We start from the raw sequence: 27,651 nt of genomic DNA, 5'->3' as shown, positions 1-27,651 counted from the left end.
GACAAGTTGATATCTTCATTGAGTTCTTCCAGAGGTGCTCCCATGTTTCCATTTGTATTTCTCTATTCACATTAATTGCCCATTTGACCATTTGAGACTTTACTACTTCTTCTTCTGTAGACCATTTCAATAATAACTTATATACTTTTGATATCAATTTTTCATTGTCACCTAACAGGACTCTTTCCAGTTCTGTTTGTTCTCGTCTAATCCCCTCTGATTTTATGTCATTTTCCATCAAACTTTTAATTTGTTGCATTTGAAACCAATCATAATTGTTATTTAGCTCTTCTGAGGTTTTTAATTCAATTTTGTCTCCTTGAATCTTAAGCAGTTGGTTATATGACATTTCTCTTTTTTCTTCAGAATCAGCTGTTATTTTTATTACTTCTGCTGGCACTATCCATAATGGTTTTCTCTCGTCCCCGTATTTCTTGTATTTTATCCAAGTATTTAGTAATGTATTTCTGACATAGTGGTGAGAGAAAAAACCATCCATTTTATTCTTCCCATAGTACATGTATGCATGCCAGCCGAATCTATTTCCGTGAGCTTCTAACCACAAAGGTTTTTTGTCTAACAGCATTATCCAATCTTTTATCCATGTCAAACAAACTGCATCGTGGTATAGTCTTAGATCGGGAAGTTGAAAACCTCCTCTCTCTTTGGCATTCGTTAAGATCTTCATCTTTATCCTTGGTTTCTTTCCGGCCCAAATGAAATCAGAGATTTTCCTTTGCCATTTGTTGAATTGTTTTGCTTCTTTTACAATCGGGATGGTTTGAAACAAATACATTATCCTTGGCAAAATATTCATTTTGATTGCAGCTATCCTGCCCAGTAAGGACAAGTTGAGTTTATTCCATTTCATCAAATCTTTGTCCATCTTACACCACAGTTTTTCATAATTGTTTTTGTATAAATCAATGTTCTTCATTGTTATCTCTATTCCAAGGTACCTAACTTTGGTTGTGACTTCACAACCTGTCACCTTTTGTAGTTCGTTTGTTTTATTTGGTTGCATGTTTTTACAGAGGAATTTCGATTTCTCCTTATTTATGTATAATCCTGCTAGTTCTCCGTACTCTTTTATCTTAGCTAACAGCCGTGGTGACACTTGAACCGGATTCTCCATTATGAACACTATATCATCTGCAAAAGCTTTATATTTATAAGAGAATCTTCTAATTTTTAGACCTTCTATTTTTTCATCTTTTTGAATTTGTTGTAACAAAATTTCAAGAGTCATTATAAACAACAATGGTGATAGCGGGCATCCTTGCCTTGTTCCTTTACTCACTTTCAATTCTTTAGTAAGGTCTGCATTTATACACAATTTTGCATGCTGATCTGTATATATTGCTCTTGTCATTTTTATAAATTGTTCCCCTAAATTAATTTTTTCCATTACCGCAAACATAAAGTCCCAATTTAAGTTGTCGAAGGCTTTCTCTGCGTCAACAAAAAATAAGGCCACTTCTTTTTCCGGGTGCTTTTCATAGTATTCCACAACATTAATAACAGCTCTTACATTGTCCCTTATTTGTCTTTTAGGAAGAAATCCCGCTTGGTCTTTGTTTATAAAGTTGGTCAGGTATTGTTTCAGTCGCTCTGCTAAAATTCTTGTATAGATCTTATAGTCATTATTCAACAATGAGATTGGTCTATAATGTCTTCTGGACACTCCATTATTCCTTATGGAGATCTATTCCCATAGGGTATAATGGTGAATTGATCTGTGGGTATCTGAAGCTCTGGAGGGCCTGGTTTTTGAGGTAGAGGCACCAAATTTTCAGCATAACGTCCGGTGCCTCTCTTCAAAACACCTTCCAAGTTTCAAAAACATTGGACCAGGGGATCCAGTTCTATGAGCAAATGATATGTATATATGCAGATCTTAAAGTGACTATTCTAATAGTGAATTTCAAAAACAGGACACAGCAAGAGACCTCTGAGATACCACTGTAACCACTGGCCAACTCCCACCTTTTCCTGGGTTTGGCCCGATCCTTGGGCATTGTTGGGGGGTGCTCTCTAAATTTACGGGGAGGGAGCTTCTCCATAAATTCATAGGTAGTGATAATGGAGGCCCCTCCCTGTGATGTCACTGGCTCCTCCTTATGATGTCACTGGATCAAATGCCCCTGGCTGGGCCCCAGCACCCCGCCCCCTGGAAATTGAAAAGTCTACGCCCCTGGGTTGAGCAATCTGGGAACATTACTCCCTTTCCTTATCACTTCTACTAGCCACCTCTTGGGCCCTGTTTCAGCTTATATAAAAAACTAGAATACATTTAGACATCTGTGAGGAAAATGGTCATAGAAATCAGTCCCACTGTACTCAAGGGGTCTTAAGTGAGCTAGAGTTGCCAATCCCCAGTTGGGGGCAGGGGATTCCCCGGTTTGGAGGCCCTTCCCCCGCTTCAGGGTCATCAAAAAGTGGGGTGGGGAGGGACGAAAATCTCTGTTGGGCACTCCATTATACTCTATGGAGACCAATTCCCACAGGGTATTATGAAGAATTGATCTGTGGGTGTCAGGAGCTCTGGGGCCCCCTTTTTTTTCACCACCAAGTTTTCAGCATAGCATCTGGTGCCTCTCCTTAAAACACCCCCCCCTCCAAGGTTTCAAAAAGATTGGACCAGGGGGTCCAATTCTATGAGCTCCCGAAGAAGATGCCCCTATCCGTCATTATTTCCATATTTGAGTCTTGTACTGTTAATCAGCAAAAACAAAATGGCTTACCTCATCATAATATAATCTTAAATCTGCCCTCTTGGATCTCAAATCCCAGAGTACAACAGTTCCATCTTCATAGCCTATCAATAGCTGTGGGGGGTGGGGGGGAGACAAGCGTAAGAAGATTGCCAGCTCTAATATTTTTTGTAAGGCTTCTTTAGCAAAACAAAGATCCAAAGTTAGATTTAAACGACATATTCTCAGCCTCGTCTCATATACAAATTCACACCTCTGAAAGCAATGTCAAGTCAGCTGACTAATCGGAAAGCTGAGGTCTGCTGATGAAGAAAGTCTCGAGTCAGAAAACACTGTTATGAACAATTATTTTCTCAGCTTTAGCAAACACCTCCATTCCCGTTAATGAAGGAAACCCAGCTGAGTTGGCGGCTAACGATCACAATTCAAAGAAGCAACGCTAGGACTGCCATTGCACACACCAAATAATGCACTTCCAATCCACTCTCAGTGCACTTCCCAACTGGATTTTACTGGGTGAACTGGCAAAATCCAGTTGGAAAGTGGATTGAAAGTGCATTATTTAGTGTGCATGATCACAGCCTAGGTGTGTTACTGTTTGCAAATTAGAGCAGCATTGTACCCTAACAGGTTTGGCAGCCCCGGGTTGCAAAATCCCTGAGCATTTGTGGGATGGAGCTCAGGAAGACACAGTGTGGGGACGAAAGGGACAGTGGATTATAATGCAACAGAGTCAACCATTCAAAGCAGCAATTTTGTCCAAGGGAAACTAATCTCTGTAGCCTGGAGATCAGTTATAATTCTAGGGCTGAGGTCAGACCAGCAGTTTGATCTGAAGTCGTTGCTGTTTCCTTCCGGATTTAAAATGCAGGATCAGGCAGCAACATCTGCCTCCCCTTTCCTAGTCATTGGCACCCCGTCCTGACCCATCTTCAAAGTGGAATGATTAGGGGCACTGGAAGGGCTTTTTTGTAGCAGGAACTCACTTGCATATTAGGTCACACCCCCTTGATGTAGTCAATCCTCCTGGAGCTGACACTAGGCCCTGTATGAAAGTCCTGTAAGCTCTTGGAGGATTGGCTACATCAAAGGGGTGTGGCCTAATATGCAAAGGAGTTCCTGCTACAAAAAAAGCCCTGGGCACTGGGGAAAGTCCAGGCTTTACGGAGGTCAGCGCTTTCACCCCGCAAGGATCACGAGGAAAAAAATGAATTAAGTCCAATATTAATCACAGAAAGCCCATCTTTCAAAGACGTGAGCGGTTGCCCTTTGTGTATTTGAAAGGGTTTATGTAAAAGCCAACAGTCTTGACAAAGACACAGGGCAGTGTAGACAGGCTTTCTGTGATTGGCATTGGACTTTATTAATTTTTTCCCTCAAGATCTTCATCATAATTATTGTGGACTGATTTGGATGAACTTTAGATGAGTTCTTCATTAAATTGATTTTCTGTGTGAGGAAACTTTTTACTGTTCTGTGGAATCTTTCAGACGGCGCCTGAACGCTCACCTAGTACGCAAGCTTTTGCTGTGGGCTCAGGAAATGAATGCTTTTGAATATTTGAATATTAAATATTCAGAAATAAATTGTTTAATTGTTATAATTATTGATGGCTTTTCCCCTGACAATTTCATATTTCAGTGGCTAATCTCCAGGTAAGGCCTTGAGTTCTCCCAGAATTACAAGTGATCTAGACTAAAGGGATCAATTTCCCTGGAGAAAATGGTGGCTTTGAAGGTAGAGCCTCTGTCATCACACCCATTTCCTCTCCTTCTCAAACTCCACCTTCCTCCAAATCTTCAGCCACAGATTTAGCAGCCGTACAACTGCATGAACAACGAAGCAACCAGACACCAAGTAAAAAGCACTCTAGGGGGAGACCAACAGCATGCCACAGCACACAATTCATTCGTTTTTCCGTTTAACATCTATGGGTGAGAAAACAAAATATTTTTCATTACTCATTCGTTCGCACCCTTTAACGGCTTTTCTGTTTCTCATTTTAAAAAACCCACAGCGGTTTTCTGTGAAAAGTACAACGATGTTGATACAAACAGCCCAGTCATTTGCAATTTGGTGCTACATAGTCATACAATCACCAGTCGTACCATTTCCCCCTCCCTCATAGGCTCTGCATTAGAAAGTTTTTTCATTTCTACAATAGAAAAGGAAAAAAAAACTATGGCTTTTGGCCATGCAGAAACGAGTGGTTTTTGGGAGGGGTGGGTCTCAGCCAGGATCTAAGCAGCCACACAACAAAGAGCTTTTGAAAAAGCCTAGCAAAGTGGCTCTTTATTTATTTACGTTACTTACAGTCCACCTTTCTCACAGGGACTCAGGGTAGATTACCCATAGTGACTCTAGAGTTTCCAAGTTCCTCCGGGGGGGGGGGACTTAGCAGGAGCAGCAGGGAGGCCAAACCAATGTCGTGACATGTCCACGTCACTGCCCACATGACCCAGAAGTGACGTCATCACATCTGGGGCATCAGAGTGATCAGCTGGTATTTGAGCAGAAACTCTATGGTAAATTTGGCTTCTGCCGTAGAGTTTTTGCCCAAACACCAGGGCGTCACCCAGATGTCCTGGTGTCAAGTCCTTCAATAAAAGAGGCTCTTCATAACTTCAAATAAGCATTTTAATGGTAGGTAACATGGTATACTTCAGACACTGGGTCAGTGTGGAAACTGCCCCAGTTCAAACATGGCAAAGATTATATAGGCAACTACTGGCAATCAGGGCTTTTCTGTAGGAAAAGCCCAGCAGGAACTCATTAGTATGTGAGGCCACACCTCTGACATCACCATTATTTGCATACTAGGCCACACCTCTGACATCACCATCATTTGCATAGTAAGCCACACCTCTGACATCACCATCATTTACATAATAGGCCACATCTCTGATATCACCAACCAGAACATGTGTGTGTGTGTGTATATATAGCCATCCCAGAAAAAAAAAATCAAATTCCAACACACTACTCGATCACATAAGAAAGAGAAATAAAAAAGAAAGAGAAATAAAGCAAATAGGGGAAAAGACTGACTGACATAGAGAGAGAGAGAGAGAGAGAGAAAGAAAGAAAGAAAGAAAGAAAGAAAGAAAGAAAGAAAGAAAGAAAGAAAGAAAGAAAGAAAGAAAGAAAGAAAGAAAGAAAGAAAGAAAGAAAGAAAGAAAGAAAGCTGTCTGATTGACAGAGAGAGGGGGGAAATAAAAGCAAATAGAAAGGAAAAAGAAAGACTGACAGGAAGAAATAAATAATGAATGAATGAAATCAAGAGAGGGGAGACAGTTGGAAAGGAAAGGAGGGAAGGAAGGAGAAATAGGAAAAAAGGAAAAGGAAGGGAAGGAGGGAAAGAAAGGAGGGCAAAAGGAAGAAAGAAAGAGAAAAGAATGGAAAAGAAATAAATGCAAATAAATGCCTGGGCCAAGCTGGAACGCTGGCCTAGGTAGCCGGAACGCTACCAAGGCCAGCCGGAACGGCATTCCAGTTCGTTCCGGCTCAAAAAAGCCCTGCTGGCAGTTAACAGCAAACGCAGGCATTTCAATAATTCAGAGTACACAGGCATTTCAAGTTACAAAGGTTAAAAGTTACATCAACAGATCTCAGAGAACACAGCAATAGAGAACGGCGGGAGTTCTCTATTCTAAGGTGGGAGTCGCCGGCCTTGAAGAAGTCGGTTCCCACTCTAAGAAGGAGCAGACTTCAGTTTCGATTCTTGCAGCTACACTCTACACACACATTCCATGAGAGACACACAACAGACCTGAGTAGTAAATAAGGGACTTGACACCTGGGTGCAATGACATTACTTCTGGATCACGTGGGCAGTGACAGACAAATCACTGGAAGTTGGATGGGTCTCCTCTTTTTTGGGGGAGGGGGGTAAATTCTCCCTGCCAGCTAGCTGATAGTTGGCGGGGATGTGGGGACTGTCAACGAGGGACCCCTGCCTCCACCGGAGGTCCGACAACCCTAGTTACACAGCACAATCAACAAAATGGGACATTCAATAAATAATGGATTCGGATCATGTGCCTGGAGCCACTATAAAAAGCAGAAGCATAGCGTAAATATTAACCTGACACATAAGTATTAACATGACACATTATGCAGTGCAAAAATTACATAACAGGATCCAACTTAACGAGTTCAGACTTCATTTATACCTGCTGCCGTATTAATTATGCTTGAAATTTCCACTCAGTGTTTATATTGGAACATATTGTACTTCTTTATCAGTTAATGAATGAACTGGGTCATTATGCATGACAATCAATTAGCTAACAGCGTCATTATCTAGGACTCAGAAGACTTTCCTAGGTGTAAGACCTACTGAATAAAATGGGGCTTACTTCTGAGAAGACTTGCCAAGGATTGCTCCCCAGCACACATACAGGCACAGAAAAAGTCCATTGACTCCAGAAAAATCCCAACTTAATCAAATATTGCTTTGTCTTAGAATAGACCGGAGCAGATGGCACGTCTAATATTATACAGTAATCTACTGCATAAACTTAGTAGTACAAAAGAGATACATTTTTTTTTTCCACATTTCAGTTGCCTCATAAAGTGACAGAGCCAAAGGGCAAAGCTGTCCCCAAAAATGTTCAGAAATGCTTCACTTGTTCTTACTCACTTTCCCTTCATCTCTCGGGCTATCACTTAGGTGCACCACAGGCCCAGGGTGAGTCTTCGTAGATCTGCGAATAAGAGAATGCTGGAATAATATCTGAGAAGGCGTTATATAACTTAGCTCTCTTGGACCTGTCGGAGGGGGAGAGGGGTGAACTTACCTGGAATGGAGGGGAATGCTGAAAATAAACACAATGTGCCTACATGACCTGGAAGTGAAATAGGCACATTGGGGGCAACATTCTGGTTTGGGGAGTTAGCTTCTACCACAGAGTTTTCAACACCCACAACCCCAACATCACCAACATGCCTATATCACTTCTGAGTCACATAGGTATGTCATGTTTATTTCCAGTTTCTTGCCTGTTGGGGGTGATAATTCAGGGGTGGGGTCTCACATTCCAAACTCAGTTTAGGGGGAGGGTCAGAAACCTCCTCATAAGGAAAAAGTGGGAAACATAAAATGAGGAAATTTCTGTCCCACGTAAAGGAGGGGGGACACCATTACTAAAACTAAAATGGTTAAGCAGAAAGCCCTTTCTGAGGAAGAGTATTCACAATTTCTGCAAAGGGAAGTGCATCGGTTGCCAAGCAACGGCTGGCAAATGGGGGGGATATTGTAGGGAGCAGGGATATAACCTTTTTGGCATCGCCCACGTGAATGTTTGAGTACCACTCCTGTGCTGCAATGATGTCACTTCCAAGCCAGACCGGAAGTGATGTCACGGTAGGGTTGCCAAGTCCAATTCAAGAAATATCTGGGGACTTTGGGGGTGGAGCCAGGAGACTTTGGAGGTGGAGCCAGGAGACATTGGGGGCGGAGCCAGGAACAAGGGTGTGACAAGCATAATTGAACTCCAAGGGAGTTCTGGCCATCACATTTAAAGGGACAGCACACCTTTTAGAATGCCTTCCTTCCATAGAAAATAATGAAGGATAGGGGCACCTTCTTTTGGGGCTCATAGAATTGGACCCCCTGGTCCAATCCTTTTGAAACTTGGGAGGTATTTTGGGGAGAGGCACTAGATGCTATAAGGAAAATTTGGCACCTCTACCTCAAAAAACAGCCTTCCCAGAGCCCCTGACACCCACGGATCAATTCCCCATCATTCCCTATGGGAATCGTTCCTGGAGGTGCATAATGGCTGTGGGGGTGGAGCTTCCCCCGCCGGCCAGCTGGCTGGGGGAGGGGGGGAAGCCTGTAAAACCAGGGGATCCCCCGCTGGGACCTGGGGATTGGGAAGCCCATGTCACGGTATCAGCACAATGTCGATCTTTCCCCCTCCATTTCCCAGCATCTTTCCCCCGCTACCTAACTGAGCAGTGGAATTAGGGTTAGGTGCTGGGTTAGGAATTAGGTGCTGCCTGGAGATCTCCTAGAATTACAACTGATCTCCAGGGTAGATTTCCCTGAAGAAAATGGCTGCTATGAATTTTTCTGACATTATACTCCGTGGAGGTCCCGCTGCAGTACTGCAGTCTTTGCTCATGACCTGAGTTCAATCCCGGCGGAAGTTGGGTTCAGGTAGGCAGCTCAAGGTTGACTCAGCTATCCATCCTTCTGAGGTCGGTAAAATTACCCTTGCTGGTGGCGGGGGGAAGTGTAGATGACTGGGGAAGGCAATGGCAAACCACCCCTTAAAAAGTCAGGTGTGAAAACATTGTAACGCAACGTCACCCCGGAGTCAGAAACGACTGGTGCTTGCACAGGGGGACTACCTTGACCTTTAGAGAATTAGCAGAGGTGGCTGCTAGCTTAGAATGATATTTCAAGGATTCGACAAATTTGAGAAAAACAGATCTGTTAGTAAGCGGTGATGGCAGGAGAAACCTTCCCCTGTCTCTCGGAACTGCAGGAACAAGCAATAGCAGAGATCCAGCACCGTCACGTCCTGCCTATGGACGTCCTCAAGAGGACAGTGAGTGACCCATCTTTTAAAAGAGTGCTGGACCAGGTGTACCAGTCTAAGAACAAGAGTTCTTAGAATTTAAAATTCTGAAGTTAAGGGGGAAGAGCAAGAAAGAGTCTGATTTCAGTGAAAAGGATGAGGAGATTTCACGCTAGGGTTGCCAAGTCCAATTCAAGAAATATCTGAGGACTTGGGGGGTGGAGCCAGAAGACTTTGGGGGTGGAGCCAGGAGACATTGGAGGTGGAGCCAGGAACAAGGATATGGCAAGCATAACTGAACACCAAAGGGAGTTCCGGCCATTACATTTAAAGGGACCACACACCTTTTAAATGCCTTCCCTGCTTTGGAAATAATGAAGGATAGGGGCACCTTCTTTTGAAGCTCATAGAATTGGACCCCTGGGTCCAATCTTTTTGAAACTTGGAGGGTACTTTGGGGAGAGGCATTGGATGCTATGCTGAAAATTTGCTGCCTCTGCCTCAAAAACAGCCCCCCGCCAGAGCCCCAGATACCTGCAGATCAATTCTCCATTATGGGAATTGGTCTCCATAGGGAATAATGGAGTGCCCAGCAGACATTTCCCTCCCACCCCCACCCCTGCTTTCTGATGACCCTGAAGTGGGGGGAGGGCTTCCAAACGGTGGGGTCCCCTGCCCCCACCTGGGGATTGGCAACCCCATTTTATGCTCTTCCTGTCCCTGCTGCTCTAGCCCCACTTGCGTTGCTGTTCATTCACATGGGTCCCACAATCTCAGGAACAATCTTTCTGGGAATCAAAAGGGTCTGCTGCTGGAAGGGGGCGGGGTAAACATTGGCAAAAATCTGGATGCAAGGCATCACTTTTTCCAGAGAGATAATATTGCTGCATAATGTTCTCCCCATAATAGTAGTAAAAGATCCTTAATTATTTCAAGACAGATGTCCAAATCCATAAAGAGAGATAACTGAGTAAACATGCTTCCAGAGGTATATATATATATATAGAGAGAGAGAGAGAGAGAGAGAAGAAGAAGAAGAAGAACAAGAAGAAGAAGAAGAAGAAGAAGAAGAAGAAGAAGAAGAAGAAGAAGAAGAAGAAGAAGAAGATGATGATATTGGATTTCTATCCCGCCCTCCACTCCGAAGAGTCTCAGAGCGGCTCACAATCTCCTTTACCTTCCTCCCCCACAACAGACACCCTTTGAGGTGGGTGGGGCTGTGAGGGCTCTCCCAGCAGCTGCCCTTTCAAGGACAACCTCTGCCAGAGCTATGGCGGACCCAAGGCCATGCTAGCAGGTGCAAGTGGAGGAGTGGGGAATCAAACCCGGTTCTCCCAAATAAGCGTCCGCACACTTAACCACTACACCAAACTGGCTCTCCCCAGATAGAGAAAGAGAGAGAGATAGATTAGGGGCTGTGGGAATAAATCAAATGTGCTTCCAAATAGGCACATTAAAGTGCTGTTGCCCTCTCCTTACATTGCATTGCTCTCAACAGAACACTTTCCATCCACAGAGCACAGCTAGTCACACATAAATCCTTTGTTAAAAGCAGGGCTTTTTTGTAGCAGGAACTCCTTTGCAAATTAGGCCACACACCCCTGATGCAGCCGGTCCTCCTGGAGCTTACAGTAGGCCCTGTCAGAAGAGCCCTGTAAGCTCTTGGAGGATTGGCTACATCAGGGGTGGGTGGCCTAATATGCAAAGGAGTTCCTGCTACAAAAAAAGCTCTATTTAGAGTAAGACTGGGACAAATTTTTTTTTAAATATCCTGAAAACATATGTATTGTATGTTAAATATCCTGAAAACATATGCATTGTAACAAAGCCAGAAGAAATATATCAGCAATATGTAGAGGTCGTGACAAATAATTCAGACTCACAGCTCTATGGCCTTGTTCCACATGATCACGTATCCGGAAAGGATGAAGGATTCGATATTTACAATGTGAGTATTTCCCCGCTCTGTCCCGACGTAGAGCCATTTGCTCTGGAAAGGCAAGTGACAGAACGTGATCCTGCAGAAGGAAGACATGCAGAGTTACAACGGGCACCCTCACCAGGCGCAAAGATCGTACTGAGGGGCACCTGCTAGACAAGAGCTTTCCCAGTTCAGCACTGGGGAAAATCGCTCCGGCTTGGGCCGCCCAGTCTAGCGTGATTCTGTCTGACCTTGGAAGCGAAGAAGGGTTGGCCTTTGTTACTACTTAGGTGGGAGACCACCAAGGAAGTCGAGGGTCGCAATGCAACGGCAGGCAAAGGCAAACCACGTTTGCTGGTCTTTTGTCTTGAAAATCCTGCCTACAAGGTCACCCTAAGTCAGTTGCAACTTGCTGGCCCTTTAAGCACACACTAGGAAAAGTGGTTGTGATGACAACCCTCATCTACGGCTCCGAATCGTGGGTTTTATATCGTCATCACCTGCGACTCCTCGAGCGCTTTCATCAGCGCTGCCTTCGCACCATCCTCAACATCCACTGGAGTGACTTTGTGACCAACACTGAAGTCCTCAAGCGGGCGGAGGTTACCAGTATCGAGGCACTGCTGTTGAAGACGCAGCTGCGCTGGGCAGGGCATATTTCTAGGATGGAAAACCACCGCCTTCCCAAGATTGCCCTGTATGGCGAACTCTCCACCGGCCATCGAAATAGAGGGGCACCAAAGAAGAGGTACAAGGACTCCTTGAAGAAATCCCTTGGCACCTGTCGCATCAACCATCACCAGTGGTCTGACCTAGCCTCAGATCGCAAAGCATGGAGGCACACCATCCACCAGGCTGTCTCTTCCTTTGAGAACGCACGCATAGCTGGTCTTGAGGACAAAAGGAGATTGAGGAAGAATCGCACTGCTACAGCACCAACCCTAAATCAGACTTTTCCCTGCAGCCGCTGTGGCCGGACCTGCCTGTCCCATATTGGTCTTGTCAGCCACCAGCGAGCCTGCAGCAAACGTGGACAATTGCACCCTTCTTAAATCTTCGTTCGCGAAGCCAAGCCGAGAGAGAGACAGAGGAAAAGTGGATACAAAAAAAGCAAACTTTTCCCCAAGGAGTCAACAGTTGTCCAATTATTGTCCAAGTCAGAGAAACTGTGGCAAAATGCGTTTTGAAGAAGAAGAGGAAGAACTGGATTTTATATCCCACTTTACTCAATGCTAAGGAGACCCCAATTGCCTTCTTTTCCTCTCCCCACAACTGGCACCTTGTGGGGCAGATGGGGTGACTGAGAGAGTTCCAAAAGAACTGTGACTGGCCCATGGTCACCCAGCAGTCTTCAGGTGGGGGAGCAGTGGGGAATCAAACCCAGTTCTCCAGATCAGAGTCCACTGCTCTTAACCACTACACCGCGCTGGTTTTGGTGCCCTTCGGGATTTTCTCTCATTCCCCATTAATAAGAACATAAGAGAAGCCATGTTGGATCAGGCCAATGGCCCATCCGGTCCAACACTCTGGGTCACACAGTGGCCAAAAAACCTCCCAAGTGTCATCAGGAGGTTCACAAGTGGGGCTAGAAGCCCTTCCACTTTTGCCCCCCCCCCCAGCACCAAGAATACAGAGCATCACAGTTCCAATAATATGCTGTGGCTAATAGCCACTGATGGACCTCTGCTCCATAGTTTTATCCAATCCCCTCTTGAAGCTGGCTATACTGGTAGCCGCCGCCACCTCCTGTGGCAGTGAATTCCACATGTTAATCACCCTTTGGGTGAAGAAGTACTTCCTTTTATCCGTTCTAACCTGACTGCTCAGCAATTTCATTGAATGCCTATGAGTTCTTGTATTGTGAGAAAGGGAGAAAAGTACTTCTTTCTCTACTTACTCCATCCCTTGCATAATCTTGTAAACCCCTAACATGTCACCCTGCAGTCGACGTTTCTCCAAGCTAAAGAGCCCCAAGAGTTTTAACCTTTCTTCATAGGGAAAGGGTTCCAAACGTTTAATCAAATTGCCCTTTTCCAATGCTGTAATATCCTTTTTGAGGTGCGGTGACCAGAATTGTACATAGTATTCCAAATGAGACCGCACCATTGATTTATACAGGGGCATTATGATACTGGCTGATTTGTTTTCAATTCCCTTCCTAATAATTCCCAGCATGGCGTTGGCCTTTTTTATTGCAATCGCACACTGTCTTGACATTTTCAGTGAGTTATCTACCATGACCCCAAGATCTCTCTCTTAGTCAGTCTCTGCCAGTTCACACCCCATCAACTTGTATTTGTAGCTGGGATTTTTGGCCCTAATGTGCATTACTTTGCACTTGGCCACACTGAACCTCATATGCCACGTTGACATCCACTCACCTAGCCTCAACAGATCCCTTTGGAGTGCCTCACAATCCTCTCTGGTTCTCACCACCCTGAACAATTTAGTGTCATCTGCAAACTTGGCCACTTCACTGCTTACTCCCAACTCCAAATCATTAATGAACAAGTTAAAGAGCATGGGACCCAGTACTGAGCGCTGCGGCACCCCACTGCTTACCGTCTTCCACTGCGAAGTTTGCCCATTTATACTCACTCTCTGTTTCCTATTAATTAGCCAGTTTTTGATCCACAAGAGGACCTGTCCTTTTACTCCATGACTCTCGAGCTTACTAAGGAGCCTTTGATGAGGAATTTTATCAAAAGCTTTCTGGAAGTGAAGGCAAACAACATGTACTGGGTTCCCTTTGTCCACATGTTTGTTTACCCCCTCAGAGAACTCTAACAGGTTAGTGAGGCAAGATCTTCCCTTACAGAACCCATGCTGAGTCTTCCTCAATAACTTGTGTTCATCAATGTGCCTACTCATTCTGTCCTTGATAATGGTTTCTACCAACTTTCCTGGTATTGAAGTCAGACTGACTGGCCTATAATTTCCCGGATCTCCTCTGGAACCCTTTTTACAGATGGGGTTGATACTTGCTACCTTGTTGGGCCAGACCATATCAGGTTGGGCCGAGCCATGTCGGGCTGACCCATGTGTGTACCTATTTAAGATTAGGTAGGTAGCAGAGATATAAACTTCATAAAGAACACAGACAAACACAAACGTATATTTAAAAAAGAAAAACTTAAAACATGCTTAAAACGTTAGCACTCATTGGTCTTAAAGATGCTTTCTTTGTATTTCTCCCATGAGATCCGTGGAACTGGGCAAAGGAAGCTCTGGCTCTTCCCTTCCTTTCCCCAGTGGACTGGGGGGAGCCTCAACCAATAGAAGGAATAGATCAGAGTCCACTGCTCTTAACCACTCTTAACCACTACACCACGCTGGTTTTTCTGTAGTTCCTGTACAATTGAGCAACCCTTGCAAAGCAAGCTATTATATAGACGGAAGCAAGATATAGGGAGAAGGAAGCAGATGACAGCAAGTAGCTTGGGGGCCTGATAGGAGCCCTCCAGGGGCCTAATTCAGCCACCAAACTGCATGTTTGACACCCCTGGTTTAGAGAGCCTCAGAGTAAAGGCTTAAGTAAGTATGGTCTTGGCAGCACATATCTACCTCTAGCCATTGCAATGTTGTTGTATTTTTAGCTGGATAGCGATGCTTCCACCTTGTTGTTTGTTTACTTTTATACTCTTAGAACATAAGAGAAGCCATGTTGGATCAGGAAAATGGCCCATCCAGTCCAATACTGTGTCACACAGTGGCCATCCCATGCATAATCTCTTAAACCTCTATCATGTCACCCCGCAGTCGACGTTTCTCCAAGCTAAAGCGCCCCAAGCGTTTTAACCTTTCTTCATAGGGAAAGTGTTCCAAACCTTTAATCATTCTACTTGCCCTTTTCTGCACTTTTTCCAATGCTATAATATCTTTTTTGAGATGCGATGACCAGAATTGTACACAGTATTCCAAATGAGACCGCACCATCGATTTATACAGGGGCATTATGATACTGGCTGATTTGTTTTCAATTCCCTTCCTAATAATTCCCAGCATGGCGTTGGCCTTTTTTATTGCAATTGCACACTGTCTTGACATTTTCAGTGAGTTATCTACCACAACCCCAAGATCTCTCTCTTGGTCAGTCTCTGCCAGTTCACAATCCATCAACTTGTATTTGTAGCTGGGATTCTTGGCCCCAAGGTGCATTACTTTGCACTTGGCCACACTGAACCTCATCTGCCACGTTGACGTCCACTCACCCAGCCTCAACAGATCCCTTTGGAGTGCCTCACAATCCTCTCTGGTTCTCACCACCCTGAACAATTTAGTGTCATCTGCTAACTTGGCCACTTCACTGCTTACTCCCAACTCCAGATCATTAATTAACAAGTTAAAGAGCATGGGACCCATTACTGAGCCCTGTGGCACCCCTGGTTTTTCATGTGTGCATCTCTTGACAAAGATATTAATCAAAACGGGAAATATAACAATCAAAATTCTTTCGAAAACCTACTTTATGCACAGTTGGAGAATTTATATTCATACCACTTTTGAGTGTTGAACTTTACATAGTCCTTGGAAGCCTGGAACTGTAATAGAACTTGGTGGTTTGGTTTATGTAATTCTGGATATTGTATTTATTGGCAACAGTGTGTCTGTTACAACATTTTTACTTTTTTTCTCATAAGTATTACTAGTGTTTTGTGGATTATTTTTGTGTTGGAGATATTAAGTACATTGTTTTCATTGTACAAGGGAGATACCTGGTGTTTTCTGGTTGTGAGTGTGGACCAAGCAATAGCAGTGCCAAGGTGTCCTTCATCTCAGCAGGTTAGAAGGCCAGCACGGTAATAATAATTATCATATACCACTGTGTGTATATAACCAGGAGATCCTAAGGCTGTCTGGCAGCCTGAAGTTCTAGCTCTTTTAGCATTATGCACTACTAGGTGGCAAGCTAGACTTGTTTTTTGTGAGCTGAGAGAGCAATGAGAAAACTGTGACTGGTACCCAAGGTCACCCAGCTGGCTTCAAATGGAGGAGTGTGGAATCTAACCCTTTTCTCCAGCTTGGAGTCCATCGCTCTTAACCACTACCCTACGCTGTATACAATCAGGTAACACACAATCATCATTATTGCCCCGTTATGTTGTTTTTCTGGTTTTCATCGTATTCTGAAAGGGGGCCACGACCAAAAAAGGTTAAGGACAACTGCTCTACACCGATGGAGCTCTATAAATGACGACAAACGTTATTTTAAAGAAATCTGAGCGAACCAACATCAACCGTCAATCGAAGCCTTCAAATGCCTGACCTTCTGCCCCATTTTGTGGGCTGAATGCTACCCGTGGGCCGGAGTACCCATTAATATCTTCGCAGGTGTCTGAGTGACAGAGACGGCAAAGGAAGAGGAAGCCTTGAGGAACCCATCGGCAAGAAACTTTGTCCTTCTCTGAGGGCTCTGTTTATGCGCAACTAACCCATCGCCTTGGCAACCGGAGTCGGAATGAGCAGAAAATGGGGTGTGTGGGAGGGAAACCTGATGGAGGCACAGAAGCTGAGCAGCATCATCTGAGGAGACCTTGCCCAGACTATTGAAAGCATTAAAAAAAAAAAAAAGTGTGACACGAACTGCTAAGCAATTACAGACAAGGGGAGCATGGAATTCAAGGCGCTGTTATGTACTTTTTGATGTCAGAAATTCATGCTCAAGGCCGGGGGAAGGGCAGGAACGGAAAACAGCAATGGAACGTCTTGTGGGTCACACTGTCGGAAAGCAACTTTGGCTACCTCCCCGATATCCAGTAACCAGATTATGTCTACCACGGGACAAGCTAGGTCAAGGGGCAACCAAACTTGCTTAACGTAAGAGGCCCACAGAACAAATGTCAGATGTTTGAGAGCCACAAGACATTCATGTCAGATGTTGGAAGGAAGGAAGGAAGGAAGGAAGGAAGGAAGGAAGGAAGGAAGGAAGGAAGGAAGGAAGGAAGGAAGGAAGGAAGGAAGGAAGGAAAGAAAGAAAGAAAGAAAGAAAGAAAGAAAGAAAGAAAGAAAGAAAGAAAGAAAGAAAGAAAGAAAGAAAGAAAGAAAGAAAGAAAGAAAATAGATGGGAGGGGAGAGAGAGAGGTGGAAAGAAAGCAACTTTAACTTTGAATGCATTCATTCTGACTTGGCTTGAAGAAGTGAATTAAAGAGACAAATGCCTTCTCCAAGCTGGCCAATGGGGTGGTGGGGGCTTCATAGGGTTGCCAAGTCCAATTCAAGAAATATCTGGGGACTTTGGGGGTGGAGCCAGGAGACTTTGGGGGGCGGAGCCAGGAGACATTAGGAGTGGAGCCAAGATCAAGGCTGTGGCAAGCATAATCGAACTCCAAAGGGAGTTCTGGCCCTCACATTTAAAGGGACGGCACACCTTTTCAATGCCTTCCTTCCATAGGAAATAATGAAGGATAGGGGCACCTTCTTTGGGGGCTCATAGAATTGGACCCCCTGGTCCAATCTTTTTGAAACTTGGGGGGTATTTTGGGGAGAGGCACTAGATGCTATACTGAAAATTTGGTGCCTCTACCCCAAAAAACAGCCCCCCACAGAGCCCCAGATACCCGCGGATCAATTCTCCATGATTTTCTATGGGAATAAATCTCCATAGGGAATAATAGAGTTCCCAGCAGACATTTCCCTCCCCTCCCCTCCGCTTTCTGACGACCCTGAAGCGGGGGGAGGGCCTCCAAACCGGGGGATCCCCTGCCCCCACCTGGGGATTGGCAACCCTAGGGCTTCAAGAGCCACGCAATATGTGTGAAAGAGCCACATGTGGCTCCTGAGCCACAGTTTGGCCACCCCTGAGCTAGGTGTTACCACAGCGCAGCTAGCTTTGCTAGAATGTGGGTCATGCTAATCTGCTATAAAGCAAAGCATTGGATCAGGGCCTGGTACTAGGGCTGTATTAACAAACAGGCCAAGTGGGTACCAGCCTATGGGCCCCCATGCCTTTAGGGGCCCCGGACTGGCTCCCCACCCCCCGTTTTCCCTGATTGTTAATGTTTGTTTTGTGTAATTAAAATTGGTTTATTACAATGTAAAAAGCTGAGCTTATCAAAGTAGTAAAAGACGATGCTGTTAAAGTGATGCACACGTTATGTCAGTAAATTTGGAAAACGCAACAGTGGCCACAGGATTGGAAAAGGTCAGTTTATATTCCAGTCCCAAAGAAGGGTAATGCCAAAGAATGTTCAAACTATCACACCATTGCACTCATTTCACATGCCAGCGAGGTCATGTTAAAGATCCTACAAGCTAGGCTTTGGCACTATGTCGATCGGGAGCTACGTGCAGCTACTAAGCCAAGCCTCTCTTCCTTCTATTGGCTGAGGCTCCCCCCCCAGTCCCCTGGGGAAGGAAAGAAAGAGCCAGAGCTTCCTTTGCCAAGTTCCCTGGATCCCATGGGAGAAATACAAAGGAAGTATCTTTAAGACCAATGAGTACTAACGTTTTAAGCATGTTTTAAGTTTTTTAAAAATATATATTTGTTTTTGTCTATGTTCAAGCTGGGTTTCGAAGAAGTAGAGTAACTAGAGATCAAATTGCCAACATTCACTGGATTATGGAGAAAGCACGGGAGTATCAGAAAAATGTCTATTGCTGCTTCATTGACTATGCTAAAGCCTTTGATTGTGTGGATCACAACGAACTGTGGCAAGTCCTTAAAGAGATGGAAGTACCAGCCCACCTCACATGTCTCCTGAGAAACCTGACTGAACAACAACAAAATTAAAAACATATTAAGAGATAATTTGTGAGGCCCCCCCCCCGAGATTTTGACTGCCTAGGAGCCTTCACAGGGTTTAATCCGGCACTGCCTGGTGCAGATGAGGGAGACTTCCAGACCCCTTTTCCTATTCAAGCTTTTCTATCCAAAAACTGCTTCTCCTCGGCCATTCGTCCATTCAATTTGTTCATCTCCCCCAACCCTAGCATCTTTCCCACTAACAGGAGAAAATTATTGTCTTAATAGAACAACAGCTGTGTGCTATCAAGTCACAACCGACACATGATAACACCAGGAACATGGAGTTTTCAAGGCAAAAGATGAGCGTAGGCAGGGTTTTTTTTGAGGCAGGAACTTCTTTGCATATTAGGCCACACACCTCTGCTATAGTCAATCCTCCTGGAGCTTACAGTAGGCCCTGTAAGAACAGCCCTGAAAGCTCTTTGAGGATTGGCTACATCAGGGATGTGCGGCCTAATAGGAAAGGAGTTCCTGCTACACAAAAAGCCCAGAGCATAGGTAGTTTATCATTGCCTTCCTCAGCACAGTGACCCTGGTTTTCCTCAGTGGTCTCCTGTCCAGCTACTGACCCTGGTCAATCCTGCGTAGCTTCCCAAGTTCTGGTGATCTTGGAGCCAAGTAATTTTGAGTGGACAAACAGCAGATGTAGGAAGGGTTAAGAAGCCTTCTTCTTCCTTGCCATTCTTGTATAGTAAGGGTCAACCTGTCAGAGTAACTCTTTAGTTCAGGGGTGTCAAATATGCAGTTTGGGGGCCGAATCAGGCCCCTGGAGGGCTCCTATCGCCTGGCCCCCGGGCAACTGGCTGTCATCTGCTTCCTCCTCCCTATAGCTTGCTTCCTCCTGCATAACAGCTTGCTTTGCAAGGCTTGATCGATTGCATAGGAGCTACAGAGCAAAACCACTATTTTCTCCATTGGCTGGGGCTCCTCCCTTGCATAACAGCAGCTTCCTCCTGCATAACAGTTTGCTTTGCCAGGCTCTCTCAATTGCACAGTGCAGCTACTAAGCCAAACCTCTCTTCCTTCTATTGGCTGAGGCTCCCCCCCCCCAGTCCCCTGGGGAAGGAAGGAAAGAGCCAGAGCTTTCTTTGCCAAGTTCCCTGGATCCCATGGGAGAAATACAAAGGAAGTATCTTTAAGACCAATGAGTGCTAACGTTTTAAGCATGTTTTAAGTTTTTTAAAAATATATATTTGTTTTGTTCTTTATTGAGCCCTGTGGCGCAGAGTGGTCAAGCTGCAGTGCTGCAGTCGGAGCCCTCTGCTCACGACCTGAGTTCAATCCCAGCAGAAGCTGGTTCAGGTAGATGGCTCCAGGTTGACTCAGGCTTCCATCCTTCCGAGGTCGGTCAAAGGAGTCCCCAGCTTGCTGGGGGGAAAGTGTAGATGTCTGGGGAAGGCAATGGCAAACCACCCCGTAAAAAAGTCTGCTGTGAAAATGTTGTGAAAGCAACATCACCCCAGAGTCAAAAACGACTAGTGCTTGCACAGGGGACTACCTTTACCTTTATGTTCTTTATCAAATTTGTATCTCTGCTACCTAATCTTAAAGAGGTACGCACATGGCCTGGCCCGCCATGGCTTGGCCCAACCCAACATGGCCGGCCCAACAAGGTCTCATTTATGTCAGATCTGGCCTTCATAAACAAATGAGTTTGATACCCCTGCTTTAGATGAAGAAAACGTCCACACGTGCCATTTATCTCGGCTCTAAGAAAGGTTCCTGAGCCCTCTCTACTTAATCTGCCCTAGGAGACCAAAAGAAATGGCCTCAACCTTTCTGCTTCCGTTTGCTACAGGAAAGGATACAAAATTATTTAAATACATACAATGAAAGAAGTTTCTGCCCTTAGCGGGATATGTAACAGTCAGAACTAGGGGATCGAATACGACCGTTTGATTTTTGCCCATGCCTTACCGTTCTCGAGTAAATTTCAAAGAATGAAGAATCGCTGGCCGTTTCTGTCTGAGGTTCCACAAATGGAGCATGTCGTCGGAACTTGCGCTGACCAAAGCACCCTGTGAAATCAGCAGAGGGTGAGCATGACTGAGGGTTACTGCAAGGATGCAGATCTGGATTCGAATTCAGGCACCACCGGAGAGTGCGCTTTTTTTTTACTGGATGTTGACTGCAGTTTTTAATAAAATATATATTTTAAGAAGAGAACTGGAAAGAGAAATACCATTGTTCATGAAAACCATCTGAAGATTTCCCACAAAATAATAATAACAGAGATCACTTCATGTAGCTAAATAGAGCTGGGGAAATTGCCCAATTTAAGGATTAGCATCTACAAAATAATTACAGTTTGGAATTGCATCAGGAAAGAACAATAAGTAAGAAAAAAAAAGCAACTATGATGTAAAAGCCCTTGAGAAAATTGAGGGCTTGGAGGGAGTTTGTTTCAATAGACAGAGAAAACAGTTAAACCCCGTTCACAATGAGACAATAAACCTGTGTTACTATAGCACATAACCCTGCGTAACCTTACTTGCAATTTGAAATGGTACAGCCCAGTAGGGTTGCCAATCCCTAGGTGAGGGCAGGGGATCCTCAGTTTGGAGGCCCTCCCCCCTCTTCAGGGTCGTCAGAAAGCAGGGGGGGGGAGGGAAATGTCTGCTGGGAACTCTATTATTTCTTATGGAGATTTATTCCCATAGAAAATCATGGAGAATTGATCCGTGGGTATCTGGGGCTCTGGGGGGGGCTGTTTTTGGGGGTAGAGGCACCAAATTTTCAGTATAGTATCTAGTGCCTCTTCCCAAAATAACCCCCAAGTTTCAAAAAGATTGGACCAGGGGGTCCAATTCTATGAGCCCCAAAAGAAGGTGCCCCTATTCTTCATTATTTCCTATGGAAGGAAGGAATTGAAAAGGTGTGCCATCCCTTTAAATTTGATGGCCAGAACTCCCTTTGGAGTTCAATGATGCTTGTCACAGCCTTGATCTTGGCTCCACCCCTAATGTCTCCTGCCTCCACCCCCAAAGTCTCCTGGCTCCGCCCCCAAAGTCCCCAGCTATTTCTTGAATTGGACTTGGCAACCCTACAGCCCAGGCTGACCACTTCAGTTAAAACTAAATAGTCAAGCCTACAAACACAAGCCCAGGGCCAGTATTTCTGCCCATCTGTATATCCTCTTTGCCTCAGCTTTTCCATAGGGTTGCGAGTCATCAGGTGGGGCCTGATACAGTTGCCACACCGCCCAGTGGAGGCAGGGATCCCCCACTGTCAGGCCTTGGCCAGCACCAGCGTGATGATGTCATCGTGCTAGCGACTCCAGGTAGGATCCCCCAGCCAGCCCAATGTGGGCCTTGGCTAGGGTTGCCAAGTTCCTGGGCCGGGCAGGGCTTCTCCCGCCCTGGAGGTTCCCAACCCACTGGCCCACCTTGGGCTGGCGGGGGGATCCTCCCCTGGTGTCGCTAGCACGATGACATCATCACGCTGGAGCTGGACTCTCTAGGAGCATCCGGGAAAACTCCATGGTTTTCCCCGGACGCTCTAGCAATCTGGGAGAAAAACTCTACGGTAACATACGCCACTCTATGATACCATAGACTTTTCCCTCCCAAATTGCTGGAGCGTCCGGCGCCAGCCCGATGATGCCACTTCTAAGTGACGTCATCATGCCTCGCACTTTGCACACATGAAAACAGTCCCCCACCGGAGGCTACGGGGGACTTGGCAACCCTACCAGCTGCTGATCAGTTGGCTAGAGAGGGGACTTGCAAGTAGAAAACAAAAGGCCTTGGCCTTGTTGCTGGCATTGCACAGGAAGTGACGTCATGACAGTGCTGGTATTTGGGCAAAAACACTATAGAGGTTTTGGCTAAATATCACAGCGTTGCCTGGAAGTAACTGGTATGATGACGTCACTTCCTGCGCAACACCAGCAACACGGCTTTACAGGAAATGATGCACTCAGCAACATGTCCCCATCTTCCCATTTAGGTAATTTTAAAGGTACAGGAGCCTCCCATGGTACTCAAAAATCTACATCTCACGATTTGCTCCCAAATCCTTTGCCCGCCTATTCTCCCCTATCCTTCAAACAGCATACGCTCTTATATGCAAGTCTTTTTTGTAGCAGGGACTCCTTTGCATATTAGGCCACATACCCCTGATGTAGCCAATCCTTTCAGAGCTTATAGGGCTCTTAGGCTCCAGGAGGACTGGCTACATCAGGGGGGTGTGGCCTAATATTTAAAAGAGTTCCTGCTACAAAAAAAGCCCTGCTTATATGTAGGCTATGTAAGGTTCTTACAGAGCGGCCTCCTTTCATTAGTTCCTCCTGCCCCTTAAGTTTCCATGCCATTTAGGGGTCTTCTTCCAATTCGTTTTTCAGCCCTTGGTCTCCTGTACTTGCCCACACAACTTCTGTCCCTAAGTCTGACAGCCACTGACTTCACTATAATTTATAAAACGGGAATGTCATTCTAACGTTATCGCCTTCCAGGGGTGGAATTCTAGCAGGAGCTCCTTTGCCTATTAGGCCACACACCCCTGATGTAGCCAATCCTCCAAGAGCTTACAAGATGCTTTTTTGTAAGCTCTTGGAGGATTGACTACATCAGGGGGTGTGTGGCCTAATATGCAAAGGAGCTCCTGCTAGAATTCCACCCCTGTCACCTTCCATTAGCCGATAAAATGCCGGTCAGAATTCTGTGACAGCAAGTTGCTCCACAACCGTCACTGCTGCCAAAAGAAAGAATTAGGTACCGGCCTTTCACCTCAGCTTACAAAGATGCAATGTCATAGACATCCTAGGGCTGACAACCTGTGACGATTCCATGGCGTCATCAAGATTCCTTTATGTATTATATTAAAAACAGAAAGAAGCAAACAGGAAAAAAGGATTGAATAATAATTGGTGCGTATCGTACATAACGATATTTTGGATTATCTTCTATTTTACCAAGATTCCCACCCCCCAACCCCCCCAAATGTAAAAATGTCCTATAGTTCAGTCAGACAATTTGTTGTTCTCATGACGGGTGTTTTTACACTGACAATTTGTTGCTCTCTATCTCCGCATGGGAAACTCACCTTTTACACTACAGAACGTGCTCACAAATGTCTTGCATCGTTGCTTACTGAAACATCTACACTGTTTTAGGCAAAATGGGTGCCGACTTCGCTGTTGCCTCGTTTTTCTTGAAACTGATTTTGATCCGGACATTTCTCAAGAGGTGCATCAAATGAATGGTTATAGAAGTTTTCCTCTGTACTTTCAGACCCCACTCCCTGTTAGGGTTGCCAAGTGCAATTTAAGAAATATCTGGGGACTTTGGGGGTGGAGCCAGGAGACTTTGGGGGGTGGAGCCAGGAGACATTAGGGGTGGAGCCAAGATCAAGGCTGTGACCAGCATAATTGAACTCCAAAGGGAGTTCTGGCCATCACATTTAAAGGGACGGCACACCTTTTCAATGCCTTCCTTCCATAGGAAATAATAAATAGGGGCACCTTCTTTTGGGGCTCATAGAATTGGACCCCCTGGTCCAATAGTTTTGAAACTTGGGGAATATTTCGGGAAGATACACAAGATGCTGTACTTAAAATTTGGTGCCTCTACCTCAAAAAACAGCCCCCCCCCAGAGCCCCAGATACCCGCAGATCAATTCTCCATGATTTTCTATGGGAATAAATCTCCATAGGGAATAACAGAATCCCCAGCAGACATTTCCCTCCTCCCCCCCCCCCTTTCTGACGACCTCCAAACCGGGGGATCCCCTGCCCCCACCTGAGGATTGGCAACCCTACTCCCTGTCCCTCCGAAAGCCACAAGGTGCCACCAATTTGCATGAGAATCGACAGCTCTTGAAATGTTTACATCTCATTGCTTGCCTCATTTTGTTACTCGCCTCCACTTACATTTGTATGGTGACTGTAGTTGTGACATGATTTCTAAGCAATCGTATACATCCCTGGACTAAGCACTGGTATTCTGGTTACCCTGATCAGAGCTCATACTGTAGCTCACAAAGTTTAATTTTGGCTCACAATAATCCACATCGTGGAGTAATAAGGGAACTGAACATTGGAAAGATCTGCAGAACATAGCAATCAGGCTTCAGGACAAAATGTGATGTCTCGGAACCATATATCCGCAGTTCCTGTAACTGACATCAGCAGTCTGTGCATGAGCTGCAATTAGGGTTGCCAATCCCCAGGTGGGGGCAGGGGATCCCCGGGTTTGGAGACCCTCCCCCCGCTTCAGGGTCATTAGCAAGCGGGGAGGGGAGGGAAATGTCTGCTGGGTACTCAATTATTCCCTATGGAGATTTATTCCCATAGAAAATCATGGAGAATTGATCTGCGGGTATCTGGGGCTCTGGGAGGGCTGTGTTTTGGGGTAGAGGCACCAAATTTTCAGTATATCATCTAGTGCCTCTCCCCAAAATACCCCCCAAGTTTCAAAAAGATTGGAACAGGGGGTCCAATTCTATGAGCCCCAAAAGAAGGTGCCCCTATCCTTCATTATTTCCTATGGAAGGAAGGAATTGAAAAGGTGTGCGGTCCCTTTAAATGTGATGGCCAGAACTCCCTTTGGAGTTCAATTATGCTTGTCACAGCCTTGATTTTGGCTCCACCCCTAATGACTCCTGGCTCCAGCCCCAAAGTCTATTGGCTCCACCCCCAAAGTCCCCAGATATTTCTTAAATTGGACTTGGCAACCCTAGCTGCAATACAGAAGTTTAGCTCCGCAAAATGAGCAGAGCAAATCCACAAATGTAAAAGGGAATAATTAAAGCGGAACAGCGGCAGGCGATGTGAATACTCAATAACTCTGGATCAAAACTGAATGTAAAAACACCCGACATGAAAACAAAGGAAGCCCTGTCCTTTCCGTGACTGCGAGTAAAGATCCGCATTCGGTAGATGTAACCTTACCTCATTAATTAAAAACTGGAGCTGCACAACCGCAGCGCCACTTTCGTGTTGGCAGTAACAGTCAACACCCGGTCGGCCCAATCTGTTAAGAGTCAAAGTCAAGGATCAGTTTGCCTGGGCGGAGAGCTGGAATCACAGCAAAAGACAGTTCACTACAGTCACTCATTGTCATCGCTTATTAGGGGAAAACAGCACAGAAGTCGGCTGCACAAAAGGGCGCAGCCACAGGGAAGGTAGCACATATATATAGCCGGCAGACAGTTTTGCGGATGGAAATATATTTTGCCACCATTAAGGAGAACTCTTGCAGGATGAAGCAGCTAAAAAAAGACAGCCTCGCTCCAAGAAACGCTGTCTGGGGTGCATTGCTTCGAGGTCTTGCTTCAACCCGAGACGGTCCTGCACATTCAGATTTTGGGGAGCTAATAATGTGCAAGGTTAGAGGAAGAACAGGACGCGAAGTCCCTGTCGATTCCAAATTGATCTTTCTTCCTGGCAGCTGGAAAGAGACTCTTTTTTCCCCTCATCTCTGAAAGACTGACATATGTATTCAAAAACATTTGGACAACGGCTTTGAATCTTTTTTACCTTTAACAAAATTAGAACTGCCGAGCAGCTACTTTGAAAGAAAAGCTGAATACTAAATAGGAAAGACCTGTCAACCCTAAGTGTGTGGCAGTCTCCGCAGCATCAATATTCCAAGAAAACTGGAATGTCTTCTGAAATGGCTAAGTAGGGAAAGGAATCTGACATGCGCTCTCAGTAGGGTTGCCGGGTCACTCCTGGCAACCGGCGGGGGATGGGGGAGTTTACAAGAGAGACAAGAAAAGCCTAGGCATCATCGCCAGCATCACACAGGAAGTGATGTCACCATGCCAGCAAAATTCAGGTGAAATCTGGTATTTAGACCAAAACTCTATGGTAAAACCGGCTTCTGCCATAGAGTTTTTGCCCAAATACAAAAGTATAACCCAGATGTCCCCGGCATGATGACATCACTTCCTGTGTGACACTGCCCATGAGGCCTGGGCCTTTTACTTTCTTTTGGTAAATTCCCCCTGCTGGCTAGCGGCTAGGGGTAGGGCCTGGAGGAAGTTCCCTCTAAGCGGAGTTAGTGTGAGCTAGATCACAGTTTTTTAGCCTCCGGCTCACGCCTTTTTGTCTCAGCTCACAAAATATGGCCTCAGAGGGAAATAAAATATGCCGTAGCTCACAACTTTAATGCCAGCAGCTCACAAAGAAGAATTTTCGCTCACAAGACTCCACAGCTTAGAAGGAGTGTTGCTAGGGTTGCCAAGTCCAATTCAATAAATATCTGGGGACTTTGGGGGTGGAGCCAGGAGACATTGGGGGCGGAGCCAGGAGCAAGGGTGTGACAAGCATAATTGAACTCCAAGGGAGTTCTGGCCATCACATTGAAAGGGGCAGCACACCTTTTTTAATGCCTTCCTTCCATAGGAAATAATGAAGGATGGGGCACCTTCTTTTTGGGCTCATAGAATTGCACCCCCTGGCCCAATCTTCTTGAAACGTGGAGGGCGTTTTGAGGAGAGACATTGGATGCTATGCATAAAATCTGGCGCCTCTATCTCAAAAGACAGCTCCCTCAGAGCCCCAGATAACCGCAAATCAATTCTCCATTATTCCCTACGGGAATCGGTTTCCATAGGAAATAATGGAGTGCCCAGCTAATATTTTCCCTCCCCCACACACTTTCTGATCCCCTGGTCCAATCGTTTTGAAACTTGGGGGAGTATTTTGGGGAGAGGCACTAGATGCTATACTGAAAATTTTGGTGCCTCTACCTCAAAAAACAGCCCCCCCCCCCAGAGCCCCGATACCTCCAGATCAATTCC

The 27,651-nt window shown here is 45.4% G+C and overlaps 1 protein-coding gene across 2 annotated transcripts in view; it reads right to left on the bottom strand.

Moving 5' to 3' along the window:
- STXBP5L (syntaxin binding protein 5L) overlaps positions 1-27,651 on the bottom strand; it is a 145,420-nt gene that overhangs the window by 78,378 nt on the left and 39,391 nt on the right. For both annotated transcript variants that reach the window (XM_060236808.1, XM_060236809.1), the window contains exons 3-7: positions 25,796-25,877; positions 20,824-20,924; positions 11,125-11,259; positions 7,357-7,420; positions 2,745-2,828 (exon numbers count right to left, since the gene is read on the bottom strand). In XM_060236808.1, coding sequence (XP_060092791.1) covers positions 2,745-2,828; positions 7,357-7,420; positions 11,125-11,259; positions 20,824-20,924; positions 25,796-25,877 — 466 coding nt within the window. The remainder of the gene's footprint in view (positions 1-2,744; positions 2,829-7,356; positions 7,421-11,124; positions 11,260-20,823; positions 20,925-25,795; positions 25,878-27,651) is intronic.

The sequence above is a fragment of the Heteronotia binoei genome, chromosome 4 (assembly GCF_032191835.1).
Source record: "Heteronotia binoei isolate CCM8104 ecotype False Entrance Well chromosome 4, APGP_CSIRO_Hbin_v1, whole genome shotgun sequence".
NCBI classification, from domain to species: domain Eukaryota; kingdom Metazoa; phylum Chordata; class Lepidosauria; order Squamata; family Gekkonidae; genus Heteronotia; species Heteronotia binoei.
This window is presented reverse-complemented; position numbering and strand designations above follow the sequence as displayed.